The sequence below is a fragment of the Tasmannia lanceolata genome, unplaced genomic scaffold (genome assembly GCF_043159265.1).
Source record: "Tasmannia lanceolata isolate RefF3 unplaced genomic scaffold, GAP_Taslan_0.1 ptg000008l, whole genome shotgun sequence".
In the NCBI taxonomy this organism is placed as follows: domain Eukaryota; kingdom Viridiplantae; phylum Streptophyta; class Magnoliopsida; order Canellales; family Winteraceae; genus Tasmannia; species Tasmannia lanceolata.
In genome coordinates this window covers 22,827,462-22,853,613 of record NW_027518685.1, presented here as the reverse complement: position 1 = coordinate 22,853,613, position 26,152 = coordinate 22,827,462, and the positions used below count along the sequence as shown (strand labels likewise).

The following is a 26,152-nucleotide window of genomic DNA, read 5'->3' as shown; positions in this document are numbered from 1 at the left end:
CCAAACCATGGTTTTAAATTTCGACCGAAATTTTGGAGACCGACACCGAAACCACCCAAAACCGAAACAGTCATTTATTTCGGCCGAAATTTTGGTTTTTTCGAAATTTGACCCAAAAAATCTGTTTTTTTTATAATTAATTTAATATTTCACTGAAATTTCGACCGAAATTTAATATTGATAAAATATTGGTTTCGATTTTTGTACCAGATTTCGACCAAAATTTCAGGGTCCGAAACCGGTACCGAAACCGAAATTTTAAACCTTGATCCAAACCATTCATTTGTTGGGCCCTGATGTGGATAGGGTGTGTCAGGAAAATCTTCTCTATAGGATTCTCTATAGGATGATCCTAACCCTCTGGTCCATGGAGATTTCTATATGTGCCGTCAATTTTAAAGCTCCACAAATCTGAGGGTTAGGATTATCATACGGAGAAAATTGTTAGGGCACACCATATCGACGTCTGGGCCCAACAAATGAATGGTTTGAATCACCCAAACAATGTGGGGCCATTATATTTGAGAGAGAGAGAGAGAGATGGGGTTGGAAAACAGGAAAAACAAAAAACCTATTTTAAGCAGGAAGGGGACGCTGGGCAGATAGAGGCACCTATCAAAAGATACTCAGAAGGCTTGGGAATCGGGGTCTCATTAGCCGAAGAAGACCCTGGCCAATCTAGTAGCCAACGAAATTCATCTGCTAATTTAACTTTGTAATTTCAGTTAGAAACCCGTCTTGTGCTTACTCCATCTACTTCAAATTTCAAAAAACCATTTCTTCTGGGAGTCTATTTTCCATGAAAACTGGCCAGATGCATGAAGTACATGCAGAAAATTGGGGGTAGATTCTAGCAGCCATTGTCATTAAGTGCTAAGCTTTTAGGGTGTGTTTGGATGTATATTCAGATTGTAATCTGTGTAGCATTGCAAATTGTACTCAGGCATGAACAGCAATCCAGAGAAGGTTTAAATTGTGCCCAAATTGCAATCTGCGCTAGCCTTTTAAAATACTGTAATTGCAAAATAAACAGCAACAGAAGAAACATGCCAATTTAGGATCCCCAGTTTCTTTGAATCACATAATGTTAAAATGGGAGCAATGCCCTAAGGTAAAAGATTCACGCAACTAGTGGCAGCATAATCAGTTTGAATTCTTATTAGCCAAACACACGAAATATGCCATCAATACATCCTGAAGGCGTGATACATGTTTTAGTAAAGCTTACATTCAAGAGGAGGGCTTGTTGGCAGTCAAAATAGTCTGAGGTCGACAAACCCATCATAAATCCTGCTCAAAAATACCAACTTCCTAGTGATGATTGTGTTGAACATAACGAAGACCGCAATATTTGCAAATGGCCGGATCCTTCAGGTCAAGACATATGAATTCGATTGGATGCCCTAGGGCAGGATTGCTGTCTAAAATCAGTTGGCAAAAAAAAATAAAAAAATTATCAGTTTAGAAGCAATGCAATTATTTATAAATGAAAATGGACAGAAGATGGATCTAGCCAATTTTCTAAGATAAGGTGAAACGCTTGGGTACACTTAGTGAATTACCTCCTTCGCAAGCAACAATTCGACCTTCAACTTTGATAGGTGGAACCTCATTGATCAACTCCATTGGAGATTTCTTACTTGTGTCCTGTAGCAAGTACCAAACAAATGCTCCTTAAAATTAATCCTCTTGCTATTGTTTGATAACTTTCTTCTCTAGAGCTGATTTTGAAAATGAAAATGCAGTAGAAAGCTAATGGAGTGCAGTCTCCAAATAGCATATGCCACTGAGCTTAAAGACAGACAGAGACTGATTCAACTGAAGCTAGAGAGGCTTTCTTTAATGGAAAATTAAATTTTATGATGGTCTGAAAGGCCTAAACCATGAGATGTAGTGTAATGTAATTCTACATTTCAATATGCACAGATAAGTCCGCACCTCATATCAATGTTCCAAAACTCGAAATTGGCTTGATTTGATCGAGAGCAAATGTCCACCTTTCATATGATGGGATATGCTATTGAGCTTAAAGACGGACAGAGACTGATTCAACTGAAGCTAGAGAGGCTTTTTTTAATGGAAAATTAAATTTTATGATGGTCTGAGAGGCCTAAACCATGAGATGTGGTGTAATGTAATTCTACATTTCAATGTGCACGGATAAGTCTGCACCTCATACCAAATTTCCACCTTTCATATGAAACAAGATACCCCACTCTGTGAATCAACAGAGCAGGTTTCCACTATATACCAATGCTTCTAAGTGTTTTGCATAAACCGGAATCTTATGGCAGCAGATCTCTTATACGGACAACTTCATGAAGCTACATTGCCAATCTCTTGAAACTTAATTGGTAAAAAGAACTCATCCCCGCGACCTTGACAATATAGGATTTAAAATAAAAGGGCAAGCATTATATTGCTCATCTTGGTCTCGGTTCCAACCTTGGCATCAGACCTTCAACGATAAGCACTTCCCTTTTGTTACGAACCTTGATTCGGATCGCAACGTTGTTGATCTTCTTAGAGGGAAGATCGGCATCTTGACCCGCTTCGAGGGAAGGGTCGTCCTCCTTTGTGCACAAAACACAATTTCTGGAATCAATTTCTACTTGCTTTTTTAATAAAGGCAGAATACATGTTATTTATAGAAAATCCCCTAATCTAAATAACCCTTATCCCTAAGAATCCTACCCATAACAAACAACTAAGAAAGCAAATCCCAAAAGCAACAAAATCTAAACAACTTTATTTCCTCCAAGTGGGCACGTACACCTTTGAGCTGAATTATCTTTGAATTTTACTTCCATGGATGTCTCAGTACTACATATCAGAGAATTGCATAAACTGGTGTTTTTTTTATGGAAGCTCACTTGGTAACCTGGGCCCGGCTGGTTTTGGGGGACTAATACGGGACTCTACTGGGCGAACAATAATGTCCTACTCTGGGCCAGCGGGCACTTGCGATGCTAATGAAGCAGAGGCGAGGGGACTTTTATTCGGTCTCGGGTGGTGCGTGGTTCATAACTTAGGGCCACTGATTGTGGAAGGTGACTCTGCCAATGTGGGCGGGAAATCGAAGTGGTGGTCCATGGAGGCTATATCATATCATAGATGAGATTAGGGATCTGGTCCGTAGAATTCACCCCCAGCTTGTGCACCGGAGAAGAACCGCCAATGCTTTGGCGGATACTCTGGCAAAAGAGGATGTAGCATTAATGGAAACAAATGTAATTTGTACTGACCCAATGGGTCCTTTGTAAGCACATTTAATCTCTGTGCTCCTGTAATGGGACACCTTGTCCAAACTTTTAATTAATAAATTTTCATTAATTTCCAAAAAAAAAAAAAAAACTGGTGTTTTTTAAATGATAATTGAAACTAGATTCATGATGCAGAAAAAAAAATGCAGCAACGAGGGCGAACAGAAAGTTTGACTACCATGTTGAAACCATCTAGAATTCTACGCTCCACAGCACACCCATGCTATCTAAAATCAACTGTCATCAAGCTATTTTTGCTGGCCACCCTCCATAGATCAATACAATACACTTCTGTCGAACAGAAAGATAGTTCCAAACTTTGAAAGATATCCACCATTCTCATTCTATTCAAGTCACATAAACAGATTATAATCATATAAAAGATAATATATAGCAGTGTTTTCAAAACTTGGACCCAGAATTTAGTTCAAAAAAATAGTATATGGGCCAAAATGCGGCCAATGCAAATCCTAGTTGACTCAGCACGGCTGAATACTTGGCTGACGTGGTTATAATGATACGTACATGTTTAGGCCCTGTTCGTAAATCACAATCGATTATTTAAATACAAAGAAAAAGACCTGTGAATATAATCACCAAAATTGGTGATTCACAACCGATGATACCAATTATGCGCTCCTGACGAAACTTTCAGTAATTCCGACCCACTTTTTCAACTTTAGCCATGGTAATTTTAAAAAATGACAGAGTTACTCCCGACAGTGGTTAACCTCATTTTGCCAAAATCAGCTCTCGGTCTATCAAAAAACCTCATGAAACCCTACGGAAACCCTAGCTATGTGGATCTCAAGATCAATCTGCTATACAAACGACACAAATTTTTGTGGTTTCAGTTCAAAAACCATCGGATCTATGGTTTTCCTCATTCGAAACCCTAGTTATTAACGATTTGCGGGTTTCTTTTATGTCAATCGCTCAAAATTGCAAGGGCATGAAACACCTTTTTTTAGTGTTTTGACCCGATAAAAAATCAAGGGCTAGGTGGTTTGCCACCTAGCCCTTGCAGATTTGACGGTCGGCCACCATATAATTTCTCTTATTACAATAATAGGTGATTGCAATAATAGGTTGCCATAATAGCAATCTCTTGGGAAATAATCTCAAACGAACATAGCCTTAGTGTGTATGGTGTAGTCACAAAGTAGTGATTGTAGGATTATGCATTTTAGATTTGTGGGTGTTAGTTAGTTAGTTAGTATGTGTCATGTAAGTGGGTAAATGGGTTGGTGATGTGACACATATTTGTGTTTGTATTTAAGGAGTTGTAATCAAATGGAGAGAATTTGAAACCAAAACAGAAACTTAAGTTTCATGAGAGTTATGATTTATCTCGAATTGAACCGTTAGAGGTCCGGTTGCCTCGAATCATCCTCTCTCTTCCTCTTCTTCTTTTATCTTTTTCTTTGTTTATTTGTGTTACGGCCAATCAGGCATGTAACACATAACTGGTAAAGACAAACACGCTCGTTAGGGTTTCTCAGACAAAACCAAAAGCTTGTAATTTACTGACCAGAGAGAATCCCAAATTTTGCAAACAAAAACAAAACAAGGAGAACAGATCTAATCAACGAAGAAACAAATAAGTCATGAGAAATCCAGAAAAAAAAAATGGAAATAGCTAACGCAAACAAAATCCAACTGATGTGCAGCAGAATCATAAAAAAAAAAGGAGGGAAAGAAAACAAAGAAATGTATCGATAGATCAAAATAAATTGGGGAGAAAAAAAAAATACCTGCATCCATTTGGCGGTATGGTTACTGATGAGGGAGAGATTTCTGAAATTCGAAGGGACATGAGACGAATCTAGGGTTTTAAGGAGGTTCGAGAGTTGAAAAAGGCCTGATTTTCTTCTCATCGCCATTGCCGTGACCGCGTGGTGTGTGAGAGAGAGACCTTATTGACAAAAGACACCCTCTTCAACTGTTTTTTCTACTTTTTGTGGAAGATATACCACTCGAGGGATTAAATGGGGGTGTGCCAATAAATAAACTGGGGCACATTATCACATGATGAAGCCCGTTCATCCTGCCAATCCATCAGATTTCAACAAATCTAGACCCTCCGATTAAGTGCTTTAAAGGGTAAATTCACCCCCTATCCCCCCTTTCCAGTTGCTTCAGAGCCTCTACAGCACAAGAATACGGTAGGCCCCACTTATACTTATTCTCACAACTAGTAGTTAGGGGCGGCAATGGTCATGTTTGAACCCCAAACCGAACCGAACCGAACATGCTTACACTCCAAACCAAAATTGAACCAAACAGAACATATATGTTCAAACCTAACCTAACCAAACTAAAACGAAACCGAACCGAACCCCCAAACCGAACCGATGAAAAGGAGCGCATTTACATTGCCCACAGCGAACCAATTATTGGTTTGGTTCTACAAAACCGAAACCGATCTGAAATTTGAATCGGTTTGGTTTTACGAACCGAAACCGAATTTTCAGTTCGGTTTCGGTTCAGTTCCACCAGCCTTTTCTCCTTGAACGCGAGTTCTTAATGGGGTCCAACAATGAATGGTTTAGATCTCAGGCAGGCACCATAACAAGTGTATTTTTATGGTGTATTTAAAAATTAAAAAAAAAATCACATGAACTCACTTTGTTCGAAGATCCAAACCGTTAATTTGTTGCCACCCAGCCTTGCACAGAAAATCATCTACCTAAGATTGATCCTAACTCTTCCAAACAGTAGAGATTTGCATGAGGTATGAGTCGTATTTGAATAGACTAGTGGGCTAGGATCATATGATGGAAATAATTTTCGGGTTTATTGGCATTACGCATAAAATCAGGGCAAAAAGTACAATTTAATTTTCGTTGCTTTTACGTTGTCCCGCCCTGTATAAAGCCCATAAAAAATCTCCACCATCTCAACTACATTTGCGTCTTCGCATTTTCGTCGGTGCGAAGAAAAGATCTCCCGTTCTTCTCGCTCCGTCTACTGATTTTTTCCAATTCCGAGAACGAAAATGCGTCTTCAAAACGATCCCAATCCATTCGATGAAGAAGAAGTGAATCCGTTTTCTGTAACTGCCCTGGAATCTCGCTTATTTTATTTTTATTTTTTTAAATTTGTTTCTCTTGTTTTGCCGTAGCTTTTCTTGATTTTTCCGCTGCAATCCTCTCTTTTGTCTTAGATTTACTTAAATTCTTATTAGAATGATGCATTGCTATATGTTCATTCATCTGATCTGGATTCCAATGTTTGGATCTAGACTTTAAAACCCTAATCTCTTGATTTCTAGCAGTTCAGAACACTAGTACTCTGTGGAAATTTCATTTTTTGTTGACTTCATTTCAATCATGTTGAAATGGCAACACGAAAACTATAAGTCTTGATTTGTAGAAGTACAGAATATTTCCGCTTTGTTTTTTGTTTTATTCCTCTTGTTTTGCCCTAGGTTTTCTTGTTTTTTCCTTCGGAATCCTCTCTTTATTCTTAGATCATCTGAAATTCTTATTGGAATGATGCAATGCTGTGTTCATGCACCCGATCTGGATTGCGCTGTCTGGATCTAAATACGGAAACCCTAATCTCTTGATTTCTAGCAGTTCAGAACACTAGTACTCTGTGGAATTTCATTTTTGGTGACTTCATTTCAAACATGTTGAAATGGCAACACGAAAACTATAAGTCTTGATTTGTAGAAGTACAGAGTATTTCCGCTTTGTTTTTTGTTTTTTTTATTCCTCTTGTTTTGCCCTAGGTTTCTTGATTTTTCCTTTGTAAACTTCGATTTCTTCCTAGATTATCTGGAATTCTTATTGGAATGATGCAATGCTATGTTCATTCACCCGATCTGGATTGTGATGTTTGGATCTAGACACGAAACCCTAATCTCTTGATTTGTTGAAGTTCAGAACACTAGTGCTATGTGGAATTTCACTTTTTCGTTGACTTCATTGCAAACAAATTGCAATGGCAACACTAAAACTGTGTAATCCTCGCTTTCTTCTTAGATCATCTGAAATTCTTATTGGAATGATGCAATGCTATGTTCATTCACATGATCTGGATTGCGATGTTTGGATCTAGACACGAAACCCTAATCTCTTGATTTGTAGAAGTTCAGAACACTAGTACTATGTGGAATTTCATTTTTTCGTTGACTTCATTTCAAACAAATTGAAATGGCAACACTAAAACTGTAAGTCTTGATTTGTATGAGTACAGAATACGCTTATTTTTGTTTTTTTTGTTTTTAATTTCTCTTGTTTTGCCTTAGGTTTTCTTGGTTTTTCCTCTGCCGTCTTCGCTTTTGTCGTAGATTATCTGCAATTCTTTTTGGAATGATTCAATGCTATGTTCGTGCACCTGATAGGGATTGCGATGTTTGGATCTAGACTCGAAAACCCTGATCTCTTGATATCTAGATGTCCCGAATACTAGTACTCTGTGGAATTTCATTTTTAATTGACTTCATTTCAAACAATTTGAAATGGCCACACGAAAACTATAAATCTTGATATGTAAAAGTACACTGCAGTACCATTCTGTGGAATTTCAGTTTCCATTTGCTTCACTTCGAGCAGATTGAGATGAATTCTCTCTGTAGATTTAAAAATGGTAGTCTATTCTAGACTCTATTGTTATCCTGAATGAATTTAATATTCAGGAAAAAGAACTAGAGAGATTTAAAATTGGTAGTCTCTTCTAGACTGTAGTTATACTGACTGCTTGCAGATTAAGTTAAATTATTACAAATTTTTATGTAATTATACTTAAATTATCAGATGGGCAACTCTGAATAAGGTTAGACAATCTTAAAAAGGAAAAAAGAACGAGGAAAAAGTAATTCCAATCACTTTGGAAACCCTGGGCCAGCACGAACATGAGTGTTATTACGAGATGACCAGCAATGACGAGGTGGGCCTTCTCAGGTCCCATTGGAATCACAAATTCCAATGAGGCAAAGGTGAGCGGTTTTCTAGGGCATGAGGATTATGGAGGAAACCATTATGGATTTGCTTATTGTAGAGGGAGACTCCTCAAATGTTATTAGGTGGCTGAAGGAGAGTCATCATCATCTATGGCGATTCGCTTACTGGTTTGATGAGATCCACGAGTGTGGTGGGAACATCTATCAATTACAGGCACGTTAGAAGATCGGGAAACGGTGAGGCGGATAGGTTAGCCAGGTCTAGTAATGAATGGGAGGGTTTAGAGATGTTTGATTTCCTCCCACCTTTAGGTCTCATGATTTTATGTATTCTTCCGCGGATCATCCTTTTTCATCATTAATAATATTTTAAATCTTAAAAAAAAACTAGAAAAGTAATTCCCATCACACAGAAAAACAATTTTGGCAAACAATCTTCCAAGGACCCTATCTACCACCCAAGATTAGTGCGTGGATTGAAATATGTCCTCTACTTCCCCATGCATGTCTTAGTTTTAAGTTTGAATAAAGTGTCACACAGGAAAAAAGTTTCTCCCTATTGATTTTCATTGGTTCCCTGCTGAGCTTTTGATAAAAATTTAATGCTCCTTTTGCTTTAATATTTCCTCAAGCTTCTCTATACTTTTGATTGTGGGGTATTGTCATTACATATTTTTGTTGCATAACATCCCGCAACAAATAAACTAGGAAGCAAAATTCCACGGAATGCATGAAAGGATTTTTAATTCAGATTAATAGCCACTTACATTACCAAATAAAAACAAACAACACATCAGAATCAAAACCATTCAAAAAAAAAACACATAAGAATCAAAGCAACTAAAATTTTCATAGTTTCAGTTTGGTTGCAGGTATTTAGTTATTTACCTCTTAGAGTAGTGGTGACAGGGAGGAAACAAGCATTAGATTTACCTGGAACTTACCTCATAAAATAGTGGTAAGTAGTGCCTCGCAGAGTAGTTGTAGGGAGTGTCATTACCTATATATATATATATATATATATATATATATATATATATATAGAGAGAGAGAGAGAGAGAGAGAGAGAGACAACATCATTCCTAAGAAATCCAAGCAAAAATCACCTTTTGTGGAGCCAAGGGTGATACATCAACATACCTAGGAGACATCCCCGGTAGTCTCCAGGGATTTCAATGTTATATTGGTAGCCAAACAAGGGGTTTTGCTAACGTGGCACCCGAATGCCAAGCAAAACCTGTAAGCCATCCTAGCTTTTGTCAACCAAACAGTCCCATAAAGATCCTAGGCTTTAAAATTAATTATTCAGTAGAATTCAAGTCATCCAAGTAAAAGTTTCAACAATAGGTTCCAATCAAAAGAAAATCAACTAACTAGGCTAGAAAAACAGATCTCTATAACAATCTATCAAGTTCTTTAAAAAAAATATGAAGCAAATTAGATCTACTAACTAATGTCTAAGGACAAGCCACAAGGAGTCTAACAGGATGTTCGGCTAATAGTGTTGATAGGTCATAGGTTCAAGGTAGGAAGCAGGGGGGATAAGATAGGAAATATTAGGGTTAAGGTTGTAGGAAAAAATTCAAAAGAGATATGCGTATGCTAATAGGAAATAATGGATCTCTACTTGGGATGACATATTGGGCCTCGGGTGTCGTCCTTCTACAGGCTATAGAGAGCTAACCTTCAAAAGAGGCATCACACTCAATCAATATAATAAGGAATCAAATTTTATGCATATTCAACTCTTTTCTGGGCCAATAGGTCTTTCATATTTATAGGCTATGCAAGCCCTATGAAAATTGCAAAACACACACCTAATCCTCGTTGCAAAACAACTCCTAGTTTGTTAGAACTCCTATTATACTCAAACTACTAACTCCTCATCGAAATAAAACTATTACGTGAACTTTCCCTACAACAAGTATAACTATGACTCTTCAAACCCACAAGAACTTCAAACTCATCATCGAAACTAACCCACCTCCCTTATGTTGCAATGTAGGCCCTTGTGGCCACTTAACAACTTAAGTGATTAATTACAAATAACTTAAATGTCCCTATCGCTTAAGATTTTCGTAATAAATAAGTGGACCCCATTTTAAACGCGTACAATTTAAAGAAACTATGTCTCATTGAAATAAAACTATTACTTGAACTTTCCATACAACAAGTATAACTATGACTTTTCAAACTCATAAGAACTCCAAACTCATCATGGAAACTAACCCACTTCAAATCATTCAAAAAAAAAAAACACAATGAGTATAACTATGACTTTTCAAACTCACAAGAACTCCTAACTCATCATGGAAACTAACCCACTTCACATCATTAAAAAAAAAAAAAAACACTAACCACTTCAAGTCCCACAAATACAATGACTCCCTTATGCAAGGTTTTAAATTCTGGTTTCGGTAACTTCGTTGTAAATCTTAAATTTTCGGTATAAATTTTGATTTCAGTCCCGGCCGAAATCTGAAATTTCGGCTGAAATTTTAAACACCTACAACTTAAGGGACTTAAAATAACCCCCCCCCCCCCCCCCCCACCACCCACACACACACAAAACGTAAGGGACTTAAAATACACCTGAAGGGCACTTAATTAGGATATGGTCCCTAGGATGGTTCCCATCAAAATTGAATTGCAATTAGCATCATTTGTGTTAGGGGATAATTGGGTGAGAAAGATCGTATTCTTTATTGGTTGTCATAAGTCCTGATCTTAGGGTTATTTGAATGCCACTTGAAGCGCTATTGCTTAAGCGACAAAAATGAGATCTTTTTTGATTTTAGCTTCTATATATCTTTATCTGCCTACAACTTACATTTGGCTGAAGTATGTTTATAGAGCTACTGTTAAAGTGTAAAATGAGATGAAGTTTTCTTTGCATATCTGTTGCTAATTTCAATGCCCATCTTAGTGTCACTGATGCAGTCCTTTGCAGAATTCTGCAGGTTCAAAATCACGCCTTCCGCCACTGGAACCCAAGTCTTTGGGTTTTAACCACAAACATGATGCAACTGTTGACATACCACTGGATACAATGAATGTATGTGGTGGCAGTTGACAACTTATAATCTCCCATGTATATTGAAATTTACTTTTTGTGGACTTGGGCTATTTATCCAAGGGCATGTGGATTTGTGCAGGATCCCCAGAAAAAAGAGAAAGAACTTGCAGCTTGGGAAGCAGATTTGAAAAGGAGAGAGAAGGTTGATTTGTACAACTCGGCAATTTAATATTCGTTTTAATATAGCTGCATTTTGGCACTTTGCTGGTTGCAATAGTATCTATTGTGAAAGTAAATAATTTCTTTATAAATTAGTATTACGTGTGTTCTGAAATGGTGCATCATTAACCCAGCCTTTTCGGAGTTACGTGTATCCTTAAATATTTTGACACTTGATAAGTCTATATTCTTCATGTTAAGTTTGTTTGTGATGCCTATCTTATTTAACGCAGGACATAAAACGAAGGGAAGGCGCTGTGGTAAGAGGTGAGCTTTAGTACCACCTAAGCTGCTTATTTTTTATTTTATTTTTAATTTTTTTGTTGGTGCTGCTTGTGCTCACTTTCCTCATATGCTTATTATGTGTTTTCAGCTGGCGTACCCACAGATGACAAAAACTGGCCCCCTTTCTTTCCAATCATTCATCATGATATAGCAAATGAAATACCAATCCACGCTCAAAGGTTGCAGTATCTGGCTTTTGCAAGTTGGCTAGGTATAGAATTCTAAACTGTCCCACTTGCTCTTTATTGGAGAAGCCCCCCCCCCCCCCCCCCCCCCCCCCGCACACACACACGCACAAATTTTGGACACATTTTGTTTGAAATATGTCATCCTCTTATACCCAATAATATCGGTGAATGTTAATATTTTATTTTCAAACTAAAACCTACTACCATAGCTTTTCCTTTAGCATTTGCAATGGGCAGGGATACAATTCCAGGCCACTAAAGAATTTACACGCCACTTCATAGTTCGCCTATCTACCTACTGAAAAGGTTGCCTTTTTTCTTTGTAACTGTGGAATTACATTTCAAGAAAATGTTTCTCCCAGCGGTCTTTCAAAATTAGTACGAATCCATATGGATTTGAAATCAGGGTGGCTAACATCTGGTTTTACAAACCCATAAGTATTTATAAAGAGTTTGGTTCTATATAATAGAAAAAACAATTTCTGTAGAATTCTAGTAATTGTCAAAAATTATGAGGGAATTTCGGCAATGAATGTACATGAAACTATCAGAATACGCACAGACCACTCAAGGAGAATTTGGAATTTAGGTTCTAATCTTTACAAACCCATAAGCTTTTACAACTGTCGTGTGGAATTTAGGTTCTAATCTTTGCTTTCTTTTGATAAATAGATATCCGTTTCAAAAGGAAAAAAATGTAGTGACGAATATGAAGCTCTTTTTGAAGGGAAGGGACAAGTTGGAGGCATAAGTTGAGGCTATTTGGACAAAAGGAGGGGCAAAACCCCTTTTTTTACTATAAAATGGAAAACACTAGAAAAGGAGGAATTGCAGCCATTGTCTTAAAGTGAGAAACTGTTTTGTGAAGATAAAGGGGAGGTTTAATAGGAAATTGTGAACTCTTCTTGCAAAACTTTATGCTTGATATTTGCAGATTGAAAGTGGATGAACTAATGACGTAGCCTTCAAATCCAATGAAAGGAATAAAGATTTCTGGATTGAAAGAAAAGCTTTGATGAAGAAGAGCTATGACGTACGGCAATATTTAGTATGGGGATTGGGGAGGATGAGGGAGGGAGGGAGAGGGAGCACCAGGATCTGACAGTTTTCTGATTGCATTCCTCCATGAATTTTGGGATCTTATTAATGGAGAATTGTTCAAAGTCATAATGATTTCCTCATTTCCACAAGAGGATAAAAATAAATTAGAGGTGCCAAACGAGATTTAATTCTTTAATCACTGAGAAGCAAGGAGCCACGGAAATTGAGGTATATTGATCCACTAGTTTGCTGCATATTTTTTACAAAATTTTGGCCAAGTCACTCTTGTTAGGACTCAAGAAGTTCAGTATCGTTAAGTTGCCACCCTTATTCTTTTAATCGGCTCATTGTACTGTATTGAAGTAGAAACTAGCACAACCTAATATGCTAGAATGGATTCTACTGTAATTGGGTGGAGTCCCTCCCGAAGTCTCTCCTGGCCCAACCGTGTCCTAATATACTAGAATGGATTCTACTGTAATTGGGTGGAGTCCCTCCCGAAGTATCTCCTGGCCCAACTATGTTCACATGTAGTTTACACATCACATAGAAAAATCGTAAGATATGAAGCTTCTCTCAACAGGAAAGGATACAGATCTCCACCGTAGGCTTTCAACTTTTTTTTTGATGGGTGTGTAGGCTTTCAACTTGTTTTCCGATTTCCGAATTGGGTATAATCCAATTTTGAAACCCATCAGCTGCCCCATTAATTGGAAGTGCCACAACTTGGTATTCACCTCACATGCATGTGAAAGGATCTGTGTGGTGTACCCACGTTGGTACCTTGCGGCTTCTGAAGAGTATTTGGCTTATAACCCAGACCAGGTGTGGCTGCTACCCTCCCATCTAGGCCATTCTTGCCTGTGCATCCCACTTTTTTAGTTTCATCCCATATAAAGATCGAATTCTTCATGGCAATCCTTCATGGCCTCTCTGACCGGAAAGCATTCCTTGGAGAGCTGTCAAATTATGACTTGTCCTCAAGTGTAGTACAATTCTTTTGCTACGGTGCTTGAAATATGATAATTTTTAGTGGTCTTGCAGGTATTGTTTTATGTCTCACATGGAATGTGATTGCTGTGATTGTTTGTTGGATTAAAGGTGGAGGTAAGGTTTGGTTTCCTGGCAATTTGCGTGTGATTCATTTCCCCTAATGTCATTTCACGCGGCTTAATCTACATTAATTTCTGAATTTCCTCACCATTCGCAGGTGTTAAAATCTTTTTCCTTGCAACTATCTATGCTTTACTTGGATGTCCTCTTTCATATGTGCTATGGTATCGGCCATTGTATCGTGCTATGAGGTATGCTGTCAATAGCCAATAGTTTCGGTTGTTTATCTGCACTCCTGTTTGACTGTTGTTTCTTTCTATGCATATAAATAACGTGCAACCTACTGCAGCCTGAAGCAAAAAACATCATAACTCCAGATAATGGAAATGTTATGGTAAATAATTATTTAACTATTACTATCGGTAAAAGATCCTTTTGGGTTGGTTGTTTGATCCAGGGATAGCTATCCCAGTTAGAGCTTTGATTTCAAAAGGTTTTCCTTTTGAATAGTCTATTTCAGAAAAGGTTCTTTTTAAAAATATATATATATATATATTGGTTTCATAATAATGTCTACGGTTGTTTTTTTTTTCTCCCAATGTGACCTAAATAAATTACGAAGTGCATTTTATAATTATCAATCATCATAAAGCTCTCATTTTTGAGAATATGGAATAATTCTGGATGTATGAAGGGCTAAAACAATTGAAAAACACGTCATCCTCCTTAACCTTTGCGAAACTATGCACCTAGACATTTCAAAAAGAGTGCTTTAACCATGCTGGAAACTTCAATTTAAGTTTAAGTCGTGTACTCATGATACACTCCTGCCATACCAATATTTGGGTGACCTAGTTGCTAGAATTGTCATGAACCATGTACCTCTTAATTCTTACAAAAACATATCTTGTCATCTAGAACAACGTAAGAATCAATTGTTCCTAAAATTGCTATCAACCTTGATGGGGACTTCAACAATGGGCGTTGATTCAAGGTTTACAAGCGTAGACGTGGACAAGACCGATGGCGGGGACTCTAGCATGAGTCACAGACATTGTCGTCCTTTTTTTATTATTTACTTTTTACTTTCGTTATTTTATTTGTAGCCTACTTTTAGGCATCAAATCTCATCTGTTTGGCTTGTTTTTTGTATTATTATAAAGATTTTTCAATTACCTATCTAATGGGCCAAGATCACATTATTTGGATGTGATTTGAGCAAGTTATGAGTGTTTTTAGGCGGCGGTAAAGGTCTATTACAGGATTACTATTTTAGGTAAGTTTTTATCTTTACTTAGTTTATTTTGGATGAATGGTTGAGATTAGTTTTTAACTTTAAGTTATCTTCTAGGGTTTCATTTCTTATAACTACATCTTATGAAAGCAATGGTTGAGATTAGTTAGTTTACTATTTTAGGCAAGTTTTTATCTTTACTTAGTTTACTTTGGATGAATGGTTGAGATTAGTTTTTAACTTTAAAGGGCCGTTTGGATACGCAGATTTTAGAATCCAGGTTTTTAGTTTGAAATTTTTTTAAAAGAGGGTCATGATGAAGCTGCTGGCATGCTGTCCGGGCAGCGTTTCTTGGATTTTAAGTAAGAAAACCATGTTTTAGAAATCTCTCTCGCATCCTGTGATTTCTAAAACTTGGAAACATGGGACGATCGCCAGCTCTCTTGCCGTTGGAAAGAAGGGCTAGAAATCAGAAAACGACGGCTGCTCTCTTTCTTCTCTTGTCTCCCAACTACAATTTTGAGGAAATCCAGGATTATAAAATCAGCATATCCAAATGGCCCCTAAGTTATCTTCTTGGGTTTCTTTTCATATAAATATATTGTATGAAAGCAATGTAAAAGACTTTTAAATATTGAATAGAATTGAGAATTTTTTGTGAGAGCTATTGTGGCTTGGACTTCTTCTCTTCTCCTCTTGGTGTCTTGGAGCTATTCTTCTCTCATCTCCTCTCACCTATTCTCTTCTATTATCTTTTATTTCTTCAATCAAATCAACACAAACAAGATTAGTAAACCAAATTTTCTATTTTCTTTGTTCTTGAACCCTAAGACTAGAAAAACCCAAAATCCATAGATCTATCCCTTGCTCTCCAAGATCTTGTTATGAGATTTTGAGGGATTGTTTTTATGATTAAACTTCGGCCTAATCACTCAAGAACCCTAACTTTAAACCCCTTTTGAGCCTTATTGTAATTTTCACCCTTTTCAAGCCCTAAAACTAGTTTTAGTGAACCCTAGCCTAAACCTACCATAAAATCAGAACCTAAACCCTAGAATTACCTTTCTTTTACCTACCTAAACCCTTACCTAAGATCTGGACAGCAGTTCCCTTCAATTTCCAGATTTGCAGAAAGTACCAAAATACCCCTACGGCCTAAATCTGAATTGTTTTGACCCAATTCCTGCTGCTGGACATTCATTTTTTTTTTCTTCATTGATTATTATTAATTTCTCATGCTTTTGCTACATCTAATTGATAGGTCTTACATTATCTTTTAGTTCTTTTAATTGGTTGCATGTGTAGACCCAGTTTCGGACTAATCCTTCTATTATCAATTCATCTTACGAATCTTTATCGCTTTGATTGATCTGTATAAGCTTTAGTTCATGCTTAATTACAATCTTTACAATTATTTATGCTATTTAAGTCGCATTATTGTTGTTGCCCATAGATTAATTAGGCGTTAATTCAGCCCTAGGTTGGTTGTTAAGTGTTCTTTTAGTTTTCCGCATAATCCCTAATATGTTCTAAAGTCTTAATCCCTTTAGGAGTGTAGGATTTTCCCTAAATTAGGTATTGTCCTAAATCAGACCCCCTAGATTGTATGGATACTCTAGATTGATGACCAATTATTTCAATTATTCTTTTGTTGGAAAAAATCAATAAGAAAACAAGAACAATGCATTCTTCTGCTTCATGAGGAAGATTGATGGTACCTATCCTTTGACCACTTGGATAGTTGGATAGGTGCATTGGTGTTGTGATTGTTTTGTGTTTTTCTTTAAATATATGGTGAGCAGCAAAGAAAAGATGTACTGCTGTTTTCAGTTTATTTTGCACAGAATTACAATAGTTTATTTCCCTAGATGATGAATGTTGGTGATTGGCTTTTCTCATTTGCAGGACGGATAGTGCCCTGAACTTTAGCTTGTTTTTCGTGTTATACTTGGTATTCATCTAACCTATCACTTCTGATTGAGCATAGTTCTGGATTCTGTACTTTTTTTCCTTGATATTGGTATTGCCTTGGTGCAGCTCCACATCGGTTTTTGCATATTTGCTGCTATTGCTCCTCCAATTATCTTTCATGGGAAGTCATTAACGTAAGTGCTCCTGTCAGCATTTTTTTTTTTTTGGCTTAGTTCTAAATAAAAGAAAAATTAAACCAGGAGTTTTGGGCTTTGATCTCCGTAAGGGCATTTTGTGTTTCATTGCTTTCTGCCACATTTTCTCTGCGTAAATCAACCCAGAATGTACAAATGCCTTACAAACTACTGTTATAATTGTTTTCTGTATTCAGGGGCATCCTTGCGGCTATTGATGTATTCTCGGATCATGTGTTGGTGGGGGTAAGTTGGATTAGAAATGCTTTTCGACTTTCAAAATTTTGTTTACATTATACCTTATAATCTGAATCTCAGAGACATAAACTTTAATTTTGATCAATTCACTTATTATTCTTTCGGAAGAATCAATTCACTTATTATAGTAAGGTTGTTGAGTTGAAGCAAACGTCCCTAGGACCATGTCCTAGAAGGAATCTGATTTCAATATTCCTTAAGACCTTAACTGTAGCTTGCCTGTTAATACTAAACAAAATTGATTATATTCATGCTTAATGATTAAAAAATATCAAGGGATTTGAGTTTTATATGGAGCATCATCTAATTTCTGAAATGTACCATGGTTCTTTTTACTTTTTAATATTGGAATGTTGTGTCTTTATCGTAGTTTAAATGGTGATATTGTGTTTTGTTTTTCTTGCAGATTTTCTACTTGATTGGATTCGGTTTATTTTGTTTGGAATCACTTCTCAGCTTGTGGGTGCTTCAGGTTAGTGCTTAAGGCTCCCCTCTTTTTTCCCATATCTATAAAATTTTCAGTTGTCTGGATATTAAAAAAAAAAGTGTGTATGTTTCTCCTTCTTGCTTCGTATAACTGAAGTTATATATTATTGTTTGGCTTGTGCAGAAAATTTACATGTATTTCAGGGGAGCCAAGACTTGAAGTCTGATGCCATCACGTAGCTTCTGATTTTACGTGTTAATATTCATACTGCGTGAGTTTCCATGATTTTTTATTTTTCTTTTTTCTCCCTTTTTTTTTTGCATGTGCTTGTGTTTGATTCATATGTTATTCACACGGTGACCGGCGCTCCCTAGGATTCATGTTTTCTGAATTCTTTTTTTCTTAAATCCATACATAATGTGATTCCATTTATTTGATTGTGTTCAATCAAACCTTGCTTTACCTAATTGATGAGAATTATGCAAAATCACACAAACTCTATGTAAAGTAGCCATAGACATAAAAGCATGGTTTCAAATTCCGGTTTCGGAATGCGTTTCGCTTTCCGCTCCTCACCGAAACCAAAATTTCGGACGAGATTTCGAAATTTCGGACGAAATATGACAAAATCGAATAAAATAATATTTTATCTCGTACAGAATTTTGGCCGAAAAATGGGCTTTAAGCTTGTGAATGACATCATGTAAAGATAAGTGAAGCTATTTATGATTATATGTTGTGGGTGATCTACTTGGAGTGAAGAGCTATTGCCTTATTAGATAAAAGTAAAGCTTCAGGCTGCTTTAATGCTCTTTTTAGAAGTACCCTCTGTGGGTGCAAATATAGGATGCAACCATGGATTAGCATTTGTTCTCTTATAGATGGCTTGGTTGTCACTCGCTGATACATTGGCCCTCTTTGGAGGATATCCCACTTCTTTTTTTTTAGTCCTATTTTTTGGATGGTAGATTATTTTATTAAGAAAAAGAAGGGGCGAGCACCCGAGTACGAAGAAACATAAAGCACAATTGCTTAATTTTTTGTTTGGTCGACCTTTTCACCATTTGGGCTATATGTGTAATGTGGCTGGTGGGTTCAAACACAACAATGAAAAATATACATTGTTGAATGTTAGGATTCAATGATGGGCATAATTTTTTTTTTCCTTCAGGTTTTCACATGATCCAAATGAAGGACTATCAGGTGGACGGTTCAGATCAAACAAAGGTGATACTAACCACGCCATAGTGTGTGCCTCGTTGTATTATAATGCCATCCAACCCCCATTGAAGCATTTCTCTAAAAGTAGAGAGGTCTCAATACCTCACCATATTGAAGAATTCCTCTCAAAGAGGACTCTTATTTCTTCATAAGGCGAAAAAGACCTGAGGTGAGATTTTGGGGACAAGCTCGCCAATCGCTAAGACTGGTGGAATGAGCAAAATATACATTAGGGTTCCTTTATCATTTCATAGGGCACATTTCTCACTTTCAGCAAGCCATCAGTTTTTTAATGAAGGAACGAAAGGACAAATTATAAATTCACTGTCATCGGATATAAAAGGAAAGAGTCTAACTTGACAAGCTGATCAGCCAAATCATTAGTGAAAATATAAAAAGAAAAAATCCTCCCTCTGAACATTTCTGCAAATACGGGACTATCTTTTCTTCACACTGCCACACTCTTTTGTAGAAAGCAACTTTTTTCAAAGAAAAGTTTTTCTTTTCCAAAACACCTTTACAAAACCTTTTCCAAATGACAATTTTGACTCCAAAAACCATGATTTTGAAATTCAAAATCTAACAATCTCCACTACCAACTTAATTAATACCCGTTTCAACATACATTTGTAGAATCCCCTTCTATCTCGAGGCTTCTCTCCATCAGATCACAAAAGATATACAAATCCAAGTGAAGAGCTCGAACTTCAGCTGAACCAATTAGATCAGAGGTACCCTAAGGCTCTATTCACTAGCGTTCCCGGGAAAGCAAATCCCTGGAAAACAACATCTTTTTCCCTTGACAAGACCTTAATAAGACGGAATTCTGGTGTTCACTTGCTTTCTTGAGAAAGTAACAAGCCTGGGTGGAAAATGTCAAATAATGACATGAAAATTGCCAAAAATGATGTGGAAATGTCTCTTTTCTCACAAGTGTGGGAAATCAAATCCCATTATTTTGGTTGGATTGCTTTCCCAGGAAAACTAGTGAAAAAGGGTGGGCAAGCAGTTTCTCGGGAAACCTTTTCCTGCATAGTTTCTGCGCACGTGAACAGGCGCGGAAAACCTTTTCCTACACAGTTCCCCTGGATTTCTTTTCCTAATGCCACGTCAGATTCCTGGGAAACCTTTTCTTTTCCTTTCCCGGGAAAACAAGTGAACTGAGCCACGGGTCCCTTGCTTTAGTATCTTCCAGATGGAATTGAGGCCTTTTTTTCTTCGAGCCACTACATTTCAGCTATATACCCACCAACCTGACACCTAGATAATCTAGACCTTTCATCTGGGTGATGCCAAAATCACACTCAATGGATGATCCTAACCGTTCAAATGGCGGATTTAGAACTGACCCATTTGAAAATTGACCAACACTGCATTGTTCAAGTCCTTTGATTGGTTGAATGGCGGGCCCAATTGAGAGGTGTCTTACAACTTTACATGTGTCTCACATAGGCAAGTCTCACTGTATGATTCCCTACATTAAATACAGTTAATTTATAAATGAAGATCATATGGTACTATCTTCTTCAAATCACAAGCTGCCAAAACAGTATAAAAGAAAAAGGTTCTCCCAACCAACGTATCAGAAACGGATGAAACAGTTCCATTGGATTATCCTCCATCCCTCTCCCATTCCATACCCTTCATTACCTCATCTCCAACCAACCACCTTCTTGTTGCCACGTGGCAGGCTCATCTCTTCACTGTGTCCATCTCAAAACACCTCAACTTTGTAAAAAATAAGAGCCCATTTTGAAACACACACCATCATCAATCATCAATCATCAAATCAACCTTACATGTCTTCAAATACTTTGAATACAAAAATGATTTAAAGAAAAAAAAGACCCACTGTTAGTTTCTCTTCATCCACATCTTCTTTTCCAAGTTTTCTTCTGAAATTCAAGGAAAAAAAAAAAAAAACCCATTTATTCCTGCTCTCAAAACCAGCTAGAATTACTTCATCTCTCCCTTCAAGAACTGAAGGAAAGGAGAGATGGCAATTTGCACAGTCTACACAACCCATTCACTGAACTCATCCTGTTCCATCTCCACCCCAACAAAAACCCAATTGAGTTTTCATCAGAGACAGGTTTTTTTCTACAGTAGTAACAAGAAAACAAGGAGATGCAACAATTTTTCTGAGATCACATGCTCTGCTGAAAAGACAATTGTCATTGGGTTGGCAGCTGATTCAGGTTGTGGGAAGAGCACTTTCATGAGGAGGTTGACAAGTGTTTTTGGTGGTGCAGCTGAGCCACCAAAGGGTGGAAATCCTGACTCAAATACCTTGATTAGTGACACAACAACTGTTATTTGTTTGGATGATTATCACTCTCTTGATAGGACAGGGAGGAAGAAAGAGGGGGTGACTGCACTAGACCCAAGAGCCAACAACTTTGATCTCATGTATGAGCAGGTGAAGGCTCTCAAGGATGGAATTGCTGTTGAGAAACCAATATATAACCATGTCTCTGGTCTGCTAGACCCTCCTGAGCTTATTGAGCCTCCTAAGATTTTGGTCATTGAAGGGTTGCATCCAATGTGAGTTTTCAAGTTTCTTACTTTGCTGTTTTCCTTCTGATTTGCGGTACTGCTTTAATTTCTCATGGGAATTATTGGGTTTATGTTTGTTTTTTTATGCTACTTACGTTTATCATATTCTGCGAATTTTATTAACAACTGGGTAAAAATCTCTCTTCTCTCTGCGAATCATTTTTTAAACAATGAATCAATCAAATAAATCAAAGGAAACTCTATTCCTGGTTATTCTGTCTTTATATGATTAATAGGGAACGGATTAAATCCAGAATCTACTTTGGTACCCGATCTGATTGTAATATCATAATAATAGGTAGATATTGGATCAATTTTCTTTTCTATTCAAAACTCGGTTCTTTTTATATACATAAGTAGTATTTTAGTTGATGGAAGACTAGTTATTGATATGGAAGGCTACGATTGCTAGTAACATGTAGATTCTTCTTCTTCTTCTTCTTTTTAAAAAAAAAATAATTCTTGAAGTCATTTTTGTTACTTTCATGGGTAGATAGCTTACACAGTGATGTGTATGATTTGTTTTATTTCAATTCTCTTGATATTTTCTTGTTTAACTTTTAGGATTTTGTACTCTCTAGTCTTGCTTGGTGAGAATTGGTATTTTTAATTAACTAGTTAATTACTTATCTTTTATGGATTCGTATTAACCAGTTAATATTTGTTACGTTTGGTTGTTATTGCTGTATAATTGGTGCCTATCTTAAAAAATCTCGGTGTTTTGGCCTCTCATCAAGCACAGTAGACTTTTGCATTAAAATCGCATCTTGGACTTCTATTCATCGTGGTTATTTTGCATTAATCTAACAATAATATGATTACCTGGGTAGATTGATCATTTAGTATTTCTGAATTATTATATGTAAAACTATTCACCAATGGGAACTCAGTGGGATGATTTTTATTTTAATTTCTTTCTGTAATTAGGAATTTCCATGTTGCATGTTTTCGTCATGTTAATTGTTCAATTAATGGAACTGGTTGGTCGATTTGCGTATTATAATTGCACTGTTCTTTTGATCAGTTGTCTGCTCATATTATCTTTATGTACATTTAGTGTCATAAATCTGGAAAAGTTCCTACCATCTTTAGTTCACTTCTATTGTCTAGTTCATTGGTTTGGGAAAATACCATCTCTCTTATAGATAATGACAACACCTAAGACTTTTATTGAATGAAACTGGTAAATAGTTTATTTCATTCTTTCAATTTTTAGCTGATCCTCAGGGATCCATCTAGATAAGGTAGATAAAAATGGAAACTTCTGGAGAATTCTTTCTAATAAAAATTCTACAGTATTATATCTCATTTATGATGTTTTTTTTTATGTTTTGAGTTCTCAAACTTCTAAACAACTTACAAAGTTATCAAGAGAGTTTATAAATGGAAACTTATGGAAAATTCTTTCTAATAAAAATTCTGCAGTATTATATCTCATTTATGATGTTTTTTCTGATGTTTTGAGTTCTCAAACTTCTAAACAACTTACGAAGATATCAAGAGACCAGGCAATCTATCTTGTCCACATTCCGATGAGTGCTTACGACCTTGTTGATAAGTTGGCAAATTTGAGAGTATCGAAACAGCAAATATATATTGGGCCCTTATTTCCCAATGATATCTCTTTGTAATATTTTTCTGTAGCTTTAATAAAGCTTGTTATCTTCATAAAAAAAATACAAAGTTATGAATTAATGGACTGTTGTGCTTAGGAGGAGCTCTCTCTGTGTGAATATCAGTTAATCATTCAATAGAATCAATACCAGTTGGTAACATTTTCCTATTTCTCAGGTATGATTCTCGTGTGAGGGAACTCCTGGATTTCAGTATCTACTTGGACATAAGCAATGAGGTCAAGTTTGCTTGGAAAATTCAGGTAATCAAGTAGGCATCTAATTATGAAAAATTTCTTCAAATGAGTCACATTTATCTTTGTTCTTTGGTCTGATACTGTTGGAAGAGCTGCAGAGAGACATGGCAGAACGTGGGCACAGTCTTGAGAGTATTAAAGCCAGTATTGAAGCCCGAAAACCAGATTTCGATGCTTATATTGGTATGTTTCTTCGTCAAAATCAATTCAGTCATTTTTCCCTTTAGAGAGTTGCATTTATGCCTTTTAGCTTTCTTATGAATTCAATCAATTTGAATTTAGAAAGCAAATCAAATGGCACTTTCCAAATTAGTATTTCTAAGTGAAGCAATGGACACAGACACCATGTTACAGTAAAATGGGCATGCAAAAGGGTGTCATACACGGAGAGGGATTTTTTTAGAATAACGGCGAAAGCTTCAGACACTTCACGCATAGGGCCTTTTCAGATACCTCTAAAAACTATTTTCATATAATCTTATATGCAAATGGTTTTGAAGATAAATATGTTTACTACTTTGCCAACAATGTTTTTTTTTTCATTTGAAAAATGATGTGGATGGCTTCCATAGAGACCTTAAAGTTCTATTTGCAAATAATATTTAACTTTAAAAAATAAATTTCTTTGCAAATAAGGACTGAATTTGGTGGCATCCACAGAGGCCCTTAATATATAATAGTATATGGATATAGTGGTGTTCTTTTGTTCTTTGAGTATGCAAATTACTTAGTTTTTTCCCATGAAATCCTAACATTGCCTTCATTCTTTTGTTGTGTAGACCCACAGAAGCAATATGCAGATGCAGTGATTGAAGTTTTGCCCACGCAACTTATTCCTGATGATAATGAAGGGAAGGTCTTAAGGGTTCGATTGATAATGAAAGAAGGAGTGAAGTATTTCAGCCCAATTTACCTGTTCGACGAAGGCTCCACCATCTCATGGATACCATGTGGGAGGAAGCTAACTTGCTCTTATCCTGGCATCAAATTCTTCTATGGCCCCGACAGTTACTTCTCCCATGAGGTAACTGATCCAAGCCCTTCAAATCAAATTTCTTTTGTGTTCTCATTCTTTCCAATCATAAGCTCAATAAAGCGAACTCCTTAGCCTTAGATGAGAGTGATTATGAAATTTTGGAATTAAGGATCTGTAGTTGGTCTCCTGTAAGATCCCACATCGGAAAGGGAGAGAAAGTTCCCGGGCTATATATGTGACCCCTCCCTCTCCCTGTGTAGATGCGTTTTCAACATTTCCAAGGGGTGGGCCTCATGAAGTGGGCCGGGCACAGTTAGTGCTGCTGGAAAAACAAAACCGGGGAGGGTAGAAGACCCATAACCGACAATATTTACACAGTGTGGTTGGGGCGTGACATCTCCTCACACTGCTATAAACCACTATGATGTGCTCATCTGATTTGGATGAGTTTCACATCATCTTCATTGTTGTTCCTAAATGGTTAATGGTACTCTCTCAAAATTATAGAGCCAAGAGGAGATAGGGAATTTAATTTAAAAGACTAGATTGGTTCGCCATGAATTTTTCATTTGCCGGCCTCCCATCAGCAAATGAATTTGAAACAAGAACCTTAGCTACAAACAAGGGTAAGGAAGTTGAGTCAGAGAAACTACTACACAATAATCTATTTCAAGACCTGTCATTGAGATTTTGAAGTGGGAGTGACATCTTATTATCACTAGACAATGTAATCTATGCTTTGAAACAAGAACCTTCTAATAGATCATTATTCATATTCATCCAATTATTTCTCGCTGTTTCACCAGGTATCTGTGTTGGAGATGGATGGGCAATTTGACAGATTAGATGAACTAATTTATGTGGAGAGCCATCTTAGCAACATCTCTACTAAGTACTACGGTGAAGTAACGCAGCAAATGTTGAAGCATGCAGACTTCCCCGGCAGTAACAATGGCACTGGTCTCTTCCAAACCATGATTGGGTTGAAAATAAGGGACCTTTTCGAGCAGATTGTTGAGAGCAGAGCAACAGCCCCGTTAGAAGCAACCAAAGCCTAAGTAGTAAACACTACCACCTAAGTAGTAAACATGGTAGTGTCACCTTAGTCCTGTCTTTCAAATTTTTCTTTTCCATTCCTGTTGAATTTGGATGTGGGTTCCTTTGATGGAGAGCACCCTTTTTATTTCATGTAATTCTGTGAAGATTTGTATTATAAGAGAAAAAAAGATGATGAAATGTAGTAAAAATCTAGACACATTTCAAGTATTTGGACATTTTAATTATGTCTCCTTGTATGAATTGATTCCATCCTGCCTGCCACCACCATTTCTGTCTAAGGTCTCAATATCACAACTTTTCATGTCATTATAGGAAATTGGTTTGATTTTACATTTGTTTCCCAGTGACAACGGTTGATTTTCCAAAAATGAACAATGATTAAAGAGATGAACCATGAGATGCAATATATAAAAATTTTCATGAGATGCAATGCTTGTGCCACCAACATAACATCAGCATAATCTACACGCAG

At 36.8% G+C, this 26,152-nt stretch overlaps 3 protein-coding genes across 3 annotated transcripts; 2 read left to right on the top strand and 1 right to left on the bottom strand.

The window, feature by feature from the left end:
* Positions 1-1,031: 1,031 nt before the first annotated feature.
* On the bottom strand, positions 1,032-5,222 carry LOC143884850 (NADH dehydrogenase [ubiquinone] iron-sulfur protein 6, mitochondrial-like). The gene is made up of 3 exons (XM_077388669.1): positions 5,018-5,222; positions 1,563-1,647; positions 1,032-1,421 (listed from the first exon to the last, which is right to left on the bottom strand). Exons 1-3 carry the CDS (start codon positions 5,144-5,146, stop codon positions 1,312-1,314), a joined length of 324 nt encoding a protein of 107 aa, XP_077244784.1. The 5' UTR covers positions 5,147-5,222; the 3' UTR covers positions 1,032-1,311.
* An 863-nt stretch (positions 5,223-6,085) lies between these two features.
* Positions 6,086-18,430, top strand: SCAMP5 (SCAMP family protein). Its single transcript, XM_077388667.1, has 12 exons — positions 6,086-6,318; positions 11,123-11,227; positions 11,328-11,390; positions 11,641-11,674; positions 11,781-11,903; positions 13,966-14,028; positions 14,132-14,225; positions 17,114-17,159; positions 17,246-17,313; positions 17,511-17,559; positions 17,978-18,043; positions 18,182-18,430. The coding sequence occupies exons 1-12, from the start codon at positions 6,262-6,264 to the stop codon at positions 18,215-18,217; spliced, it is 804 nt and encodes a 267-aa protein (XP_077244782.1). The 5' UTR covers positions 6,086-6,261; the 3' UTR covers positions 18,218-18,430.
* Positions 18,431-20,868: 2,438 nt separating this feature from the next.
* PRK (phosphoribulokinase) lies at positions 20,869-25,904 on the top strand. The gene is made up of 5 exons (XM_077388666.1): positions 20,869-21,763; positions 23,567-23,651; positions 23,744-23,828; positions 24,425-24,669; positions 25,428-25,904. Exons 1-5 carry the CDS (start codon positions 21,216-21,218, stop codon positions 25,677-25,679), a joined length of 1,215 nt encoding a protein of 404 aa, XP_077244781.1. The 5' UTR covers positions 20,869-21,215; the 3' UTR covers positions 25,680-25,904.
* Positions 25,905-26,152: the final 248 nt, after the last annotated feature.

Coding starts and splice junctions, on each gene's coding strand:
- LOC143884850 (XM_077388669.1), bottom strand. CDS start 5,146: ATGGCGATGAGAAGAAAATCAGGCCTTTTTCAACTCTCGAACCTCCTT. Junction 1,648..5,017: donor ATACCGCCAAATGGATGCAG/GTATTTTTTTTT, acceptor TACTTGCTACAG/GACACAAGTAAGAAATCTCC. Junction 1,422..1,562: donor AATTGTTGCTTGCGAAGGAG/GTAATTCACTAA, acceptor AACTGATTTTAG/ACAGCAATCCTGCCCTAGGG.
- SCAMP5 (XM_077388667.1), top strand. CDS start 6,262: ATGCGTCTTCAAAACGATCCCAATCCATTCGATGAAGAAGAAGTGAAT. Junction 6,319..11,122: donor AAGAAGTGAATCCGTTTTCT/GTAACTGCCCTG, acceptor AGTCCTTTGCAG/AATTCTGCAGGTTCAAAATC. Junction 11,675..11,780: donor GGAAGGCGCTGTGGTAAGAG/GTGAGCTTTAGT, acceptor ATGTGTTTTCAG/CTGGCGTACCCACAGATGAC.
- PRK (XM_077388666.1), top strand. CDS start 21,216: ATGGCAATTTGCACAGTCTACACAACCCATTCACTGAACTCATCCTGT. Junction 21,764..23,566: donor ATTGAAGGGTTGCATCCAAT/GTGAGTTTTCAA, acceptor CCTATTTCTCAG/GTATGATTCTCGTGTGAGGG. Junction 23,652..23,743: donor AGTTTGCTTGGAAAATTCAG/GTAATCAAGTAG, acceptor GAAGAGCTGCAG/AGAGACATGGCAGAACGTGG.